This window comes from Ceratotherium simum, chromosome 18, assembly GCF_057802395.1.
Source record: "Ceratotherium simum simum isolate JZ-2026a chromosome 18, ASM5780239v1, whole genome shotgun sequence".
In the NCBI taxonomy this organism is placed as follows: Eukaryota; Metazoa; Chordata; class Mammalia; order Perissodactyla; family Rhinocerotidae; genus Ceratotherium; species Ceratotherium simum.
The window spans coordinates 43,178-59,683 of record NC_141917.1 but is presented as its reverse complement, the minus strand read 5'-3'; the positions used below and the strand labels follow the sequence as shown (position 1 = coordinate 59,683).

The window sequence follows — 16,506 nt, the reverse complement described above, 5'->3', positions numbered from 1 at the left end:
GAAACCAGGTTCCCACTCACTCCCTACCTCTCTCTCTGTTTGTGTTTAACTCTAACTCACCTGGATTTAATCTGGTCTTGGGTGGGGAGAAAGTCCACACAGACATTTTCCTGAGTGACCTGCAGAGTGTGGAGTGACTGCTTGTCACATTCTGGAAACCCGCCATCTCCCCAGTGATTTTTAGTGCTGACAATACCATTTTAAGCTTCCTCCAGCTCCGACTGTTCAGGACTGGTAGTTGGCTTGGTAAAGCAGGGCATCACTAAAAAATCAATGGTCATACATACTCCAAATGTTTTATTTTTGTTTTAAATATGTAAATGCACATTCACACACCACTATCCTGGAGGGGATGGGGGAGGGGACCCCCTTGAGGTTTGTTCCCTGGGGCTCTCCCTCAGCCCCAGGGATTCTCCGTAGCCGCTTGTCCCTCTGTAGTTAATCCCATGTTCCTAGATAATAGCTCTCTATGTTAAGCTCCCCTGATTACATTTCTGTGTGGTTTCTGTCTCTTGATGGGACTCTAGTGGGCACAGGAGGCCCAGCTTTTTCTGCTGATTTGGAGGGCTTGCCTGTCTTCCTTGGGTTGACCACACCCAGACTGCTTTGTCTTCCAGTACTTGTGATGTGGAGCAAGAATTTAAGACATTAGGAAAGGAATATGAATATAAGGATTCTTCTGGATTTTTTCCCCCTAAAATATCCCAGTCTTTTCAGTTATATTGCTCATACCTAAAATGACGGTACTTTTTTTGTGACGTTTAGTGAGTCTTTGCAGAAGATTCAACTTCGTTTTCACAGAAAAAGCTGCCCTCTATCTTGCACTCATGTTTAATCAGTTTAGGTTTCAATTAAATTGGATTTAATTACCTCTTCTCTTCCTAGCTTCTTGAGGTAGAAATTTAGATAGTTAATATTAGACTTCTCCCCCCAAAACTATATATTATACTCTAAGCATTGCTTTAGCTATATGTAAAAATTTCTACATGCTGTGTTCTCATTATGATTCAGTTCCAATAATTTTCCTTGTGATTTTTTTTTAACCCATGGGTTATTTACAAATATGTTACTTCATTTCCAAATGTTTTAGGAATTTCTAGTTATCTTTTTTTGTTATTTAATTCTGATTTAATATCCTGTGGTTGGAAAAAAATACTCTGTATGATTTCTGTCCTTTGAAATTTATTGAAACTTTATTTTTTGATGGCCTACAGCATGTAGTCTATCTTGAAAAGTGTTTCATGTGCACTGGAAAAGAATGGGTATTCTGCATTTGTTGGATGTATGTTCCACAAATGTCAAATAGGTCAGTTTGTTAATAGTGTTGTTCAGACCCTTTATATCCTTACTGGCCTTTTTTGACTAATTGTTCTATCAGTTGGTGAGAGAGGAGCGTGAAAACCTCCATTTAGTGTCGTCATTTGGCTCTCTGTATTTTCAAGCTTTGTTATTACATACCTTGCTGACAAATCGAGCCTTTCATCATTATGAAATGTCTCGTCCCTATTTCTCTCTGGTGATACCCACTGTGTGAAATCTAACTTGTCTGATATTGAGACCATCATGTAACTTTCTTGTGCTTAGTGGTTTATCTTTTCCATTCTTTTACTTTCACACTTTGTATGTCTTTATATTTAAAGAACATTTCTTATAACCAGTATCTAGTAGTTCTTGCCTTTTTTTCCAGTCTGATAATCTCTGCCTTTTACTTGGAATGCTTAGTTCATTTAACCACATTTAATATAATTATTGATACAGTTGGACTAAATCTATCACTTTGGCATGTAATTTCTATTTGCCCCTTTTTATTGTTTTTTGTTCCTTTGTTCTTCCTTTTATTCCCTCTCCTATTTTTTGGATTTCATTTATCTCCCCCATGAATTTTTAGTTATAGTTCTTTGTGTTATTTCTTGAGGTTGCTCTCAAGATTACAATATGCATCTTTAACTTATCACAGTCTATCTTCAAGTAATATTTTATTATTTAAAAACAATGCAAGACTCTTATAGTAGTATAATTCAATTTACTCCCTCCCACACTTTGTGCTTTGTTGTCATATATTTGATTACTACATTCGTTATAAATCCCACAATATATTGTTTTAAGCAGTTGATACTTTTTAAAAGAAATTCACACTGACTCCATATTCAGCCTTTCTCATGCTCTTCATTCCTTACTGTAAATCTGAGCTTCTACCTGGGACCATCTCCCTCAGCCTGAAGACCTCCTTTTAGCATTTCTTGCATCACACCTCTGCAGTCTATTCTTTTATTTCTCTGAAAATGCCATTATTTTATCTTCATGTTTGAAAGATATTTTTGCTGGATATAGAATTTTAGTTTGATTTCAACGTTTTAGAGATGTTTTTCCATTGTCTTTTAAAGTCCAATGCTTCTGAAGAAGTCACCCATCATTCTTATTGCTGCCACCCGTATGTAATGATGTGCCTTTTTTCTCCACCAGCTTTTAAGATTTTCTCTTTATGATTGTTTTTCAGCATTTTAATTACAATGTGTCTAAGTGTTATTTTGTTTTCATTTATTCTGTTCTGGATTTGATGAGCTTCCTAGATCTATGGGTTGCTGTTTTTTAACAAATTAGAAAATTTTCCAATAATATTTCTTCAAATATGTTTTCTGCCCTATTTTCTTACTCATCCCCTTGTTTTTTAAAAACGTTTTTTGGTGAGGAAGATTGGCCTTGAGCTAACATCCATTGCCAATCTTCCTCTTTTGCTGAGGAAGATTAGCCCTGAGCTAACATCTGTGCCCATCTTCCCCTATTTTGTATGTGAGATGCTGCCACAGCATGGCTTAATGAGTCACCACTCATTAAGGTGGTCCACATCTGGGATTCAAACCTGCGAACCCCAGGACACCGAAGCAGAGTGCACAAATTTATCCACTACGCCACCAGGCCGGCCCCTCACTCTTCCCCTTCTGGGAATCCAATTACACATGTTTGACTGCTCAGTACTCCCACAGGTTATGGAGGCTTTGCTTATTTTTTTCCTCCACTCTCTTTTCTCTCTGTGCTTCCATTTTCTTGATTTCTTTTAGCACGTCTTCAAATTCATGTATCCTTTCTTTTGTTGTGTCCAATCTATGTTAATCCCATCCAGTAAGTTTTTTTTTTACTGTAGATATTGCATTTTTTAGTTCTAAGATTTGCATTTTGTTCTTTTTTTATAGTTTTCAAATCTTTTATGAAATTCTCCATCTCTTCATCCACTTCATCCATATGTTTATCATAATTTAAAAAAAGTCTTTGCCTGATAACTCCAAACCTGGGTAGTCTATATGAGTCTGTTTCTACTGACAAATTTTTCCTATGTTTATGGGTTGATAATCTGATGCCTTTGCACATCTTGTAATTTTTTAATTTTATGCCAGAGATTTTGTCAAAAGTAGATAATTTTTTTAAAAGAGGAAATGCTCTTTCCTCTGTTAGGCAGCTAGGATGAGGAGTTTATCAGTTTAATGCATTTAGAAATAGAGGTAGTTGGGATGGGTTGTGCCTTTAAACTCTAGCAGAGCCTTGGAATTTAAGCTAAAGAGACTCATGAGATGTCTCCCCACTTTCCAGCTCAGCGTCTGACTCCCTTGGCTACCAGGGATATCTTATAAAATTTGAATTGGGTGGGGTTTGGTTCAGCTTTGGTTAATTTCAGTTTACCTCTGGTTTTAAATACTTTGATGGTGAGTTCACAACTCTCCAGCCAGGGGGGCCTGGTACCAATTACCGCTGGACTTTGAAACTGAGAGATGTTGAAACTATGAGACTAAAATTTTAAGACTGTGAGACCATGAGACCATGAGAGTTGGAGATCAGGACACTTTGAAACCATTTGACTATAAGATTTTGAGACCTTTTGCTTTCTGTCTCCACTTCTCAGTCTCCACTTAGCAGAATTCCCCATAAGAGAATTGCTTAGGATTAGCAGAGAAGATTATCCTCACAATCAAGGCTCCTTCAGATTCTAATCTGGTATGTCAGTCTTGAAGTTTCTTAAGTTCAATTTCTCCTTATCTGAGCACAGATGATCCTTCTCTGGCAACTTGCTCCTCCATCCATCCTCTCCGCAACCTCAGTGACTGGTCCCAGGTATGAAAATGTCCTCTGTTCTTTGCTCACTTAGGAAGGCATTGTTTCTCCATAATTTACGTCTTTTATACCTTTGTGTTTCCACAGCTCTTGGATGGCTTTAAAAGAAAGTGTAATTGTTTTGGCGTATCTAGGCATTTCTTGTTGTTTGGAAAGAGTAAAGGTCTTTCACACGCTTCTACGTCCTCACTGGAAATAGGACTCACCTGCTCATCAGCTCCAAATGTTTTGCCAGTTTCCTTTGTGGTTCTCAGTATGACCCTTTCTCTATTTAGGAGTGCATTTACAACTTTCCAAGTGTAAGTTTTTTTTTTATTATTGATTTCTAGTTTTATTGCATTGCAATCTTTAGATATCTTAGGTATTTGCTTACTCTTTATGGCTAATGGTCAATTTTGGTTAATTTTGATAAATGTACATGTACACTTAAGAAGAACGTATGTTCTCTAATATTCTCTGATTGTATACATTTTTGAGATAAATGTAAACCCTCTAATTGTAATATTTGACCAGAATTTTACCAAATTTTCGACAGTGTCCCATGTGTGCTTGAGAAAGGTGTGTATTCTAAAATTGGTGGGTTCAGCACTCTGTGTGTGCCCATTAGTGGAAGAGAGATATCATGTGTTCAAACCTATATCCTAAGTAATAAGCGGTCTGCTTATCTTGTTTGCTTTGGAGAGAGGTACTATAATTGTGAATTACTCCTTGTAATTCCCTCAATTTATGCTTCAAACATTTTCAGGCACCTCTGTTGTTAGGTGTTACAGATTGTTATGTATTCCTGGTTGTTACTAGTATTCTTATTGAATGATCCTCTTTAGCTCTAACAATGTATTTTGCCCTTTACTGTATTTAGTTTGCTATGAATAATGCTACACCAGTTATCCTTTGATTAGAATTTAGCTGGTCTACCATTTTTAATAACTTTACTTTCCACCTGTTATTGTATATGTTGTGCTTTTTCTTTCCCATGTCTTTGTTCCCTTTACTCCCTCCTTTCTGATTCCGTTCTCTTTATTCTAATCCCCTGCCCCCTGCTTTCCCCGCTTTGTAGAAACATTCCATTTTTATATCTTTGGTGATTACTTCCTTTAAACTTCTCTAGACATTTCAGACTCAAAGTTTGATGAAACAAAGTTATAAATAAGTTGAAGAGTGATTTTAAGCATTTCTTGTATCTATAGAGGGTGGGAGAATGGTGGTTATTGAATTCTTAGCTTAATATGACAACTTATCTTAAAATTAATATGATTAATAATGATCTCCAAGCCACATACTTATACAATAGTGAGTAAATGAATAAAAATTTCATTGAATTTATATTAACTAAAATATGTTTATATTCACAGTTGTCAAGTTCATTTTTTCCTATGTCATACATGATCAAATTTTATTTTATTAAAGTAAAAAGCAATATAAATATGCAAATAGTAAGATTGTTCCTAAATTTCCTTTTGTGCTTATCAAATTAAATACTTGTAAATATGTATCCATATTAAAGAGTAATGTTCCTTTGGCTTTCTCAGAAGATAAGCAATTTTGTAAGTGGGAAGGGGTATGACTTATGGTTAAAATGGAAGGAAAAAGAAGCTTAACAGAAGAAATAAGGCAAAACATTAGCTCAGAACAGCTTTTCAAGAAACACCTTTGAAAGGAAACAGGTATTTTCAGATCCAACTTAAAGCAGATTGGTTCCTGTGCTGCTGTTTCTCTCTCCTGACAGCACCTTTCTCCGCTTCTTCCCTATGTCAATCAGCATCCTTTAAATGTACAAAAGGTACATAATCACAAAGGAAAATGTCCTCTGGGTAGACTACTTCATACAAAGAATAAATCTAGGATATCCTTCATCATTTCTCTACCATGGTCATTCTAGCTAAAAGACATTCAAAGAGTTTAATAAATCAAAGTAGCCCAGTGGTAGTTTTTTTTTTTTTAAGCCCTAATTCAATATCAATGGAGTAATAAAAGGTGCTGATTAATAAAAATCTTCCTTTTTAAGATTTACCCATGAATCTTTCCAGTAGCTCACTGCAATATACCCACAACTTGACTATAATTAGTTTTAACATTGCCTCAAAAATAATAAAAATATCCCAAGAAATAAACTAAACACATGAGAAATTCATTAAGCAGGGTTTATTTGTATATACTGAAACTGATCCAATAAGTTGGCTTTGAGATGACTACTCAGGAGGGTGACTTAGTTCCTTCATTCAAACTCACTGGAGGGAACCAGAATGGATGTCTGCAGACAGAGCAAGCTCTATACTCCCTGGCAGGACTGAGAAGCCCCATCTCTGGGACACATAGCCTTATTTCACCCAGCATTTTGGATGAGGGAAAGGAGGAGCCAGAAGCCAGAGGGAAGGAGCTGAGCCAGCGCCTATATGGACCAATAAAACAGAGGGGAATGGGAAGATATCTCCATTTATGTGTTTAAACTCTATAAAAAAATGGAAGAGGTTACAATTTATTTTTATTTTTTCATAACCTCACAGCTTTCTTTCAGAAAGAAATTAACAAATGCTCTCTTGTTTTATATCTGTTTTAATTACAGGTTTAATTTCAAATGCTCAGAGGCAGGCTCTACTTTGCCTCTTTCATTGGCATATTTCCTCGGACCTAAATTCCACTTGCTCAGCTTAAATATTTTCCATGTACCAGGTAACAGTTTGCCTGTCACTTCTTCCAGGCAAGAACAGTAAGGTGTTCCTTGCAGGGGAAGTACTCACACAGGCTCTGTCCCTGAGGGGAGGGTCTCACACAGGCTCTGTCCCCTCAGGGGAGGGTCTCACACAGGCTCTGTCCCTGAGGGGAGGGTCTCACAGAGGCTCTGCCTCCTGAGGGGAGGGTCTCACACAGGCTCTGTCCCCTGAGGGGAGGGTCTCACACAGGCTCTGTCCCCTGAGGGGAGGGTCTCACAGAGGCTCTGTCACCTGAGGGGAGGGTCTCACAGAGGCTCTGCCTCCTGAGGGAAGAGTCTCACACAGGCTCTGTCCTGAGGGGAGGGTCTCACACAGGCTCTGTCCCTGAGGGGAGGGTTTCACAGAGGCTCTATCTCCTGAGCACAGGGTCTCACACAGCCTCTGTCCCTTGAGAGGAAGTCCTCGCACAGGCTCTTTCCCCTTAATTGTGGAGGGTCTCACAAAGGCTCTGTCCCCTGAGGGGAAGTTCTCGCACAGGCTCTGTCCCCTGAGTGAGGTCCCTACACAGTTTCTATCTCCTGAGAGGAGGTACTCACACAAGCTTCCTGCTGCAGGTGCTGTAGGGCCCTCTTGGCTGGGATGAGGAAATCAGTGAGGCAGCGTAGCCCATCCCCGCCATGGAGCCTCTCAGCCACGCTGAACAGCTGCCAGAGCACTGTGGCCGCTGTGGCCTCAAAAGGTGGGTAGAGGGCAGAGAGTGTGTTCTGGATATAGGTGTCGAGGGATTCCAGATCCTGAAATGGAAGAGAAGATCTGGAAATTTAAGACATCAATTAATCAGGTACACAGGATGCTTTCACAGGCTGGCACTTAAGGGTCCACTTTGAAGGCACCTGTCTTTTGTCTGGGTATGTGATTTACCTTAGTGAAATAGGGAAGGTACAGGCAAATAGAGGGGAGTTCCTGTTGGGGATGATCTGCTGGTCCTTCATGTTATCACACAGCAGAAGCACACTGAGGAAGTGCTCATGCCTGCATTAGGTAGACCTGACACCTGTGCCTACGAGGGGAACCCTAAATAACACCTTGTAAGTGAAGGTTGTCACTGTTATCACACAAGCGACAATCAAGTTTAGATTTGGCATAAGTTCCATCCATCAAATTCTGAAACATGCACCTTAGATTCTGCATTTTAGGATCTTCCATGGAGCATGTGGAATTTCTCAGGGGGCCTTCCCCTTCCCTGGGCCCCTCTCCCTGGCACTCCTAGGTCTGCACAGGGAATGGAGGGACCCCTGTGGGGAGGAGAGAGCTGGTCCATGTGCCATTTTATACTTAGAAAAGAAGTTCATCTACAGCAAATACATTTTAATTGTATTGATGATTTTTTAAAAATTTAAATAGAAACTATTAGGAAATCCTTCATCAAAATCACAGAATTGTGCCTATTCAGTCATTCTGGAAACAGTATCATTGGTATCTAATTTCCTCTTTACATTTTTGGTGCAATATGCTTTTATGAAAAGACAGAATTTTTAGTTTAAAAAATGTTTAATGCTATTTTTACATGTAACATTTCCTGGGGAAATACCACAAAGTTCATTTGTTTGGGAAAGAAACGCAAGGCTACAAATAACCATTAATAGCCAAAGAGGTTAAAGTTGCAAAATCGATTTTTAAAGGGACATCTGAGACTCCTCTGAACAGCTAATCACATGGATAGTTTCCTAAGTAAATTGAAGATAAAAAAGCCAATCCTCTGGACCTGAAGTGGATAAGGACCCGGAGAGAGGCATTCTGTCCTGTCTGAGGGGCCAGGCTATACCATGAATAAGGAGGTGTGTGCTGCAGTGTCACTTCAGCTTCTGGAAACCACATGACTCAAGGAAGACCTGAGCCAGCTCAGCTCCTGCCTCTGTGTCAGAGTGGTGAGGCAGCAGGTCAGACACCCTCTGGAGCTCCCACGCTCCACACGGGCCTCCCATGTCTATCTGCTCCCCTCCATCCACACAGCTGGCCCTTTCCCACCAGACAGGGCCACTCACTTGTTGGTTGGAATTATCTAAATACTGATTTTGTCCAGAAAATGCCAATGTGGTCTGATTTCCAAAAACTCAAACCACACCTGAGTCACAAGCAAACATCCAGTCCATGAGAATGAATGGAGCTGGTCTTGAGCCAGGGGCAGGAATCGCCCTCCAGGGGCCAGACATGCCATGACACTCCTTATGGAGATTTGAAGCAAACGCTTAATGGTGAGACTGGCAGGAAGGAAGTGGAACGCAATCCTACGGGACATGTCTTTCATGACCTATCTTGGAGGAATTGAAATGCAAACTTTAGACTTTCCCAGGGAGAGATGTCCTCTGGCTGCTCAGATGCCCAAATCCAGGCCCATTCCTCCTCCAGATCCAAAGGGCAGGTCCTGACTTCTCGTGTCCAGCTGTGGTCAGCAACCTCCTGACAGATCTCCTGTCCTCCACTTCACTGGTTCATCTTCTGAAAACTTCCCAATGTGAGGGGCTGATGCTCACTGAGACCCTAGAGACAGGCCTGGTCACTCACAGGGCAGCCACGGCCTCCCTGACCCCTTCTCTGCCCTTTGATTCCATTGTGACTGCATCAGGCTCCCAGAGTTGGCTTGGGGGCACCCCTTCACGGGCTCCCACTCCCTGTGCAGCCCCCACTCAGAGCCTGGTCTAGGTAAGAGTTGCCCAAGGGAAGCTGTCTGCCAGCCAATAGGCCATTTCCCAGGTCAAGTAAATTGAGGAAGCCTTGGGTAAGCCAAGTGAAACAACTTCTCCAGCCTCTTATATGCTGATGTACCCCTGAGTAACTACATGCAGGGCCCCCGCGCAGCCCCTTCCTGGCTGTCACCTGCATTCTGTGCACCTCATGACTAGGGAGAGACAGAGACACAATGCTGCGCCCAGGGCCACTGCCGTGGGACCTCTCCAATCATTTTGTGGATGGTGCTTGTTCTCACTCTTGGGAAGAGGGGTTCTGATGAATGAGCCAGGTTACAGGACAAGAGGTGGATGTCTAGGTCTGCACGTCAGAACAGATACAAACAAACCCGCAGCCTGAGGGCTGGAGCGCTGCAGCATTTGCTCAGTGCAGGCCAACTGGACACTGACAACTGAGTGTTTTCAGGACACATAAACTGTAAGAGGGAGAGGCAGACATAAGGAAGCCTGAGAGCAGTGAGGCAGAAACTATTACATTCCAGCAAAATCAAATTACCTTGAGTATGTTCAATTCAGTTTAAGAAAACAGGAAAGTGTACAGTATATTTTAGAAAGATTTCCATAAGAAACGCTGAAAAGAGAACATTGTTTTGGTATCTTAAAGAGTAAAGTTCAGTCATCTGGAAGATTTACTCTGTTTAGCATTTCCTTCCCTGATGTTTGCTGGGCTGAATGTGTAGGCACCAGGGCCAGGCGTGTATGTAAAGGCCAGTGTGTATATGAGGGCCATGTATGTGTGTGTGGGGGCCACTGTGCAAGGGCCAGCTGTCTGTGAAGGACAGTGTGTGTGTGTGAAGGCCTGGTGTGTGTGAGGGCGAAGTTTGTGTTCGAGGACTGGGTGTGTTGAGGGCCCGTATGTGTGCAAGGGCTTCTGAAAGTGTGTGTGCATGCCTACATAAGTGGTGAGCCAAGAGAAACATGTGTGGGCAAATTCTTAAAATAGTTTCTAGGTCTTCGTGTGCAGAGGAGGAGAAGAGAGTAGACACAAGGTCAGGGATAATGTCATGTGGCCACTTGTAACTGTTTTGATCTGGGCCCACTCTCTGTACGATATAACTCACCCATTCACCAAAACCTGGCACACCAAAAAAACATCCCAAATAACAGGAATGAGAGGACACAAAGACAGATGTTGATGACCTTGTTGACAGCAAAGGACTGATTTCTTTTCCTCATATAACTCAAGATTCCTGTTTCAACCAAATGTACAAGCATGGAGATGGGCTGACTTCAAACACAGGACCTTTGCCTTGTACTTGATCATAAATCTTACTGTGGCTTAGAATGTGATTATGTGCTAAATACATGTTAGTGGAATGGCTGATCCAGTACTGGTGTAAAAGCATTTAATCACCATTTCACAGAACTGTTAATTCACTGTTTGGTCATTTGGCAGGACTGCCTTTAACAACAGAAAATTTATGTCTGGAAAAACATTTTAAAACTTCACTCTTCAACAAACGATTTATTTTCCCAACTAACTTTAGGTAAAATTTTATTGAAGTTGGGGTTATTTTTAAAGTCAAGATCCTTGTTTCTCATCATTCGTGTTCCCCCGTGACTAAGCATGTTCCTCCTGGCACCAGGCCCACAGGAGATGACCCGGTCTCAGTGCACGGGCCCTCCCTACTATTCTCCAGACCTCACACGTGCCCGAGACGAGAAGACAGAGGATAGGGGTCCACAGGTCTGTTGGTGCCCACCCCGTGGGGGGTTGGTTGCCAAGACTTGGGAAAGACACCTGGCTGCTTGGTTCTAAAACACACATCAGCTGGAAACGACCTGCTTCTTCCTCCCAGGGGGCAGGTAACATGCCAAATGTTAAAGCACAGGAAATTTCTTCTTGTTTCGAGGACCGGACTGACTGAAAGGAGAAGGCCAGCTGATGAATGCGGCAACAGAACATCAGGGGGTGCCCCATCCGGGGCCCTGCAGGCTGCAGGAACATGGCCTAGGCTGGCCCAGCAAACCCCATCCATCAATGCTCACATCTTAATTCAAGTTCAACATCCCTAAGTGAAGGTGTAAGCCCAGGATGGAGCCCCAGGGCCGCTGGAGTGGCCATTGGCCGGGTGGCCCTAGACACCAGCATCCTTTTACCTACCGAGAGGGTCTGTAGTGGTTTACTGAGGGGGCCACCCCCATCGCCCAGGGAAAGGTACCCCAAAATGACAGACTGCTAGATAGCTAGGTCCCCGAGCAGGTGGTGCATAGACCGGGCTCTGAGACCCTCTCCCCACCCTCCTTGAACAGATGTGAGCTAGTGGTTGACCCAGCGCAGTCCCTCACATTCCAGTGGGGACAGAAAGTGCAAGAACATCAAAGGCATCGGCAAAGCCACCCTGGGGACGCCTTCCCTGTGGCCACCCCTGGTGACCAAAGGAGCCCAGCTGCCCAATCTTGTGGGTGATCCCTCACGTTTGGGTCTATGCACCCAGGGGACAGTGGGGCATCTCTAGGACAGGACCGTGGGATGCTTAGCTCGAGGTCAGAGTGGGGTGAGGGGAGGATGGAGCAGCCATGGTGGCGAAAGACTGGCTAGGCGGCTTCTCAGGGCCCCAGCCATGTCGTTTCATTCCGAAATTCCACAGGGCGCTGACATCAGGGTGCAAAGAGCAAACACAAGGTGGGCTGGGGGCTCCAATGCGGTGAGAGGAGATGGGCTGGGGGCTCCAGTGGGGTGGGAGGGGATGAGCCGGGAGCTCCAGTGGGGTGGGAGGGGATGAGCCGGGGGCTCCAGTGGGGTGGGAGGGGATGAGCCGGGGGCTCCAGTGGGGTGGGAGAGGGTGGGCTGGGGGCTCCAGTGGGGTGGGAGAGGGTGGGCTAGGAGCATCAACCAGGAGGCAAGGCCTGGGTGGGTGGACTGGGTCAGGGATAGTGGTCACAAAGGCCCCTCATCTGGTCTGGAAGCTAGGCTCCTCCTGTAGCCCCATGACCAGCCCCCAGCAAAACCCAAGATGCTTCAGACTAGGGTGGAACTATGTGGAGTGGGGACGTGGCAGTGCCCATCACCCAGGCACTTCCATCCCAGGAGGTCAGGGTAGCCTTTTAATTCACCGCTGTGGCCTCTGGCCAGATTTTATTAACAAAAATCAGGATGTAGGGGCAGCAGTAGGCTCCACTGTGGGTCACAAGCTGTTCCTGCAGTCCCTCTGAGCAGGGCCCCAGGGATGGGAGGAGTGCCTACACTGTACCTCCTCTGCCCCACTTTTCGTCAATAGCCACTTTCTCAGCCCTATGGGTGTGAATGAGGAGGCCAGGTGTGAAACCCACACTCCCCAGGAGTGTGGTTGGCAGCCAACCTGGTTACAGCCACTCAGGTGCCGTTAACAGGGGCCTCCTTCCTGAACGGGCCCAGTGACTGCACCAGGCGTCCTGCCCAGGGTGCTGATGGCCATCTCTGGTTTCCTGCGTGCACAGAGCCAGAAACCACCTTTGAATCAAAGAAAACCAGGCTAGAAAACCAAAGGAAACTGCCCTCACCTGGGCTGGTGTGCCAGCCTGTCTACACCTGGTCTGCCTACATCCAACCTGTCTGTACCTGGTCTGTCTACACCTGGGCTACCCACATCCAACCTGTCTATACCTGGTCTGTCTATACCTTGTCTGCCTACATCCAACCTGTCTATACCTGGTCTGCCTACATCCAACCTGTCTATACCTGGTCTGTCTACACCTGATCTGCCTACATCCAACCTGTCTACACCTGGTCTGTCTACACCTGGTCTGCCTACATCCAACCTGTCTATACCTGGTCTGTCTACACCTGGGCTGCCCACATCCAACCTATCTATACCTGGTCTGTCTACACCTGGTCTTCCTACATCCAACCTGTCTATACCTGGTCTGTCTACACCTGGTCTGCCTACATCCAACCTGTCTATACCTGGTCTGTCTACACCTGGTCTGCCTATATCCAACCTGTCTATACCTGTTCTGTCTACACCTGGTCTGCCTACATCCAACCTGTCTATACCTGTTCTATCTATACCTGGTCTGTCTACATCTGGCCTGTCTACATCCAACTTGTCTGTACCTGGCCTGTCTACACCTGCTCCATCTACACGGGCCTGTCTACACTAGGCTCATTTACATCCAGCATGTGTATACCTGGCCTGTCTACACCCAGCCTCCTTTTTTCTCGCAGGCTGTTGTGAATTTGGGATTCCTGACCCTCACAGGTGGGGAGTCTGAAGATGTTTCTAAGGGTGAAGATTCTTTTGGCCCAAAGCTAGTACCCAGAAGGAAGGAGAGGGAAGGGAAAATGCCTGTGCCTCTTTAGGTTCACATTCTACACTTGTGGAAGAGTTTGGTGATCAACAAAAGCAACGTGCACCTTGAATTCTGAGGACATAGACGTAGAGATCCTCAGGGCCTGGCAAGAGGCCTTGCCAGGCAAATATTTGGTTCTCCTGACACATATTTTTCCTGACTCGTATTCCACTGAAATTGGCACAGGAAGCCTAGTGGAGACGAGAGACACCAGCAGCTGGGGAGGGGGCTGTGAGGAGTCCTCTATCAATGAGATTCTTTCTCTCCTAATTCCACAGCTGATTCAACAGCCACCTTTCAAACCTCTGGGTTATAACTGAGCTGAGGGTGGTGAAGCCACAGGAAGGGCACCACTTTACACCTCTCATCCCCCCTGAAGCCCAGGTACACGTACCTGGCACACCTGTGGCCTGGGTGACAGATACCACCATGCTCTGGCCAGAGTCCCCCTTTCCACACCAGTACATTGGGCAGGAAGCCTCAGGATGTCCCACAGCTGGCCCAATTCCCTTCTTCTGTCCATACCAACATCCCCACCCAGCCCCTGCCCAGGGTGATCCCCGCCCTCCATTAACTCACAGTCTGAGGGGGAAAGGACCCCAAAGAACCGACCACGGTCCAGGGAACGAGGCCAGACCCTGAGTGGGGTGGCCAGGCGGGAGCACAGAGCAAGCAGACAGCAGTGCCTGGGGTCCAGGCCGGCCTCGCTATGGAAGCAGGGCGCAGACCACTTCCCCACCGCAGACAGGGTGGGCCGACCAGGAGCATTCCAGGGATTCCTTATCCCTTCCTGCAGGGTGCCCACCCATCTCTGAGGCCTCAAGTGCAACGTCCCAGGACCCACAACAGGACAGGATGGGGCCAGGGCCTGGGTGCCCGGGGTGGGGGACCAGCAGCCGAGAGCCAGGAGCCCAGCAGAGCCCAGCAGGCCCAGCAGGGTGTCTGCGGGGCCAGGTTCCCAGGAGGAAGCAAACAGCGAGGGAGCACTGTCGGGTGAGTCCCAGGGGCTGTCCCCAGGAACACACATGGTTGTCTCACCAGGGCTGGCTCCCTCCTCCAGGAGTGAGAGTTGGGCAGGGCCGGAGCTGGCTTTACAGTGGCTGAGCACTGACAATGAGCCCATTATCTTTAACCCCAAAAGCCCGAGAGAGGTGGGTCTGCGTCAGCACGTCCCAGCGGGGGAGCCCCAGAAATCCGCACATTCCAGCCTGCTGCCCACAGTCCGCACCAAGCAAATCCCGGTGGGAAGACAAGGGGACTGGGACTGCACCCTGTCCCTCGGTCTCCCCACATGTGCACACACACATGCATGCATGCACAAACACACGAGGACTGCGCCCTGCACCTTCATCTCCCCGCACACACACATGCACAGAGACCGTCTCCCTGCATGCGTGCACACACATACACACAGGCACACATATGTACACACACACTCGGAAAGCACACCAACACTCCCCTCACTCCTGCTGTGCGTCCCCCTGGACTCCACCTTCCCCTTCTGCAGTCTTGTTTTCACCTGGATCTGCTCTCAGCCTGTCCTGCTGCAGGAGGGGCCATCAGAGTGAATCTCAACAAGGCATGGAGCTTGCAGAGAGCAGTGGTGAGAAAAAAACTCTAATTTGAAACTCGTTCGTAAAGTGCAGTGCTAAATGTTCACTACATTGGATACTAAATACTGCTTGAAGTTTTTCCTACCTAACAACAAGAAGTATTAAATAAATATACAAGTATTTAAAAACAACTCTGTATCTAGGCCTAAGGTGTTTTTAAAATCTCAAGAGCAAAATTTTCAACCTAAGGACCGAGACCCCATCTGAAAGACGAGGGGGCAGGACATGGAGCTGCCGGATCACTCACATAGAGCAGCCTGGGTGTTCAAGTAACTGGAAATGGTTAAGAGACTGCTCCTATTCAAATGAGGGTCCTGAAGTCCTGAAGCAGTGGAATGCAAAGCTAAGGAAGCCTCTTCTCTCACCACGGCTCGCTTTCCTGCCCTTTCTCCCTTTTTTAACATTAACAACCTTCAGGTTAGGGGTTCTTTTATTTTTTATTTTTATTTATTTATTTTTTTCCCCCAAAGCCCCAGTAGATAGTTGTATGTCACAGTTGCACATCCTTCTAGTTGCTGTATGTGGGACGCGGCCTCAGCATGGCCGGAGAAGCGGTGCGTCGGTGCGCACCCGGGATCCGAACCCGGGCCGCCAGCAGCGGAGCGCGCGCACTTAACCGCTAAGCCACGGGGCCGGCCCTGGGTTAGGGGTTCTGTGTGAGTTCTGTGAACCACAAGTGCCTGCCGTCTACGACGTCCTTCCTGAACTGGACCTTCAACAGCTACTTGTCAGTGAGCGATGGCGACGTCCTAAGGCTGCCCGCCTGCCCGGGGAAGCAGCGGGCCTGGCAGAGACATGGGTCTCTAACTAAACACCTTGTGGGTGTCAAGGAAGACAGGCAATTCTGCAAAAGGCCACTGTTTCCAGGGAAATTCTGGCTACTCTGAGTGGATGCCCAGGACTTGGTTCCCAAGGGTCCACTGAACTATGAAACCAGAGCAGGGGCCTCAGAAGGAGCAGAAATACTGCCAGGCCCGCAGGAAGCAGCCTCAGGTAGCCCTTGCCACCTGGTCGATTCTCAGGTGCCAGTGGGTCCCAGAGTCAGAGATGCACACAGGAGCTCGCTCTAGCGATGTCCTGCATGTGAGGACCCCCAGGGAGGGGAGTGTCCATTCTACA

At 45.9% G+C, this 16,506-nt stretch overlaps 1 protein-coding gene across 4 annotated transcripts in view; it reads right to left on the bottom strand.

Moving 5' to 3' along the window:
• The window catches only part of PLEKHG4B (pleckstrin homology and RhoGEF domain containing G4B), an 84,006-nt gene that overhangs the window by 55,460 nt on the left and 12,040 nt on the right, over window positions 1–16,506 (bottom strand). For all 4 annotated transcript variants that reach the window (XR_015555066.1, XM_087443062.1, XM_087443063.1 and 1 more), the window contains exon 2: window positions 7,352–7,549. Coding sequence is in view for 3 of the 4 variants with exons in the window: in XM_087443062.1 (XP_087299188.1) it covers window positions 7,352–7,549 (198 nt within the window). In the remaining variant the exon portion in view is untranslated. The remainder of the gene's footprint in view (window positions 1–7,351; window positions 7,550–16,506) is intronic.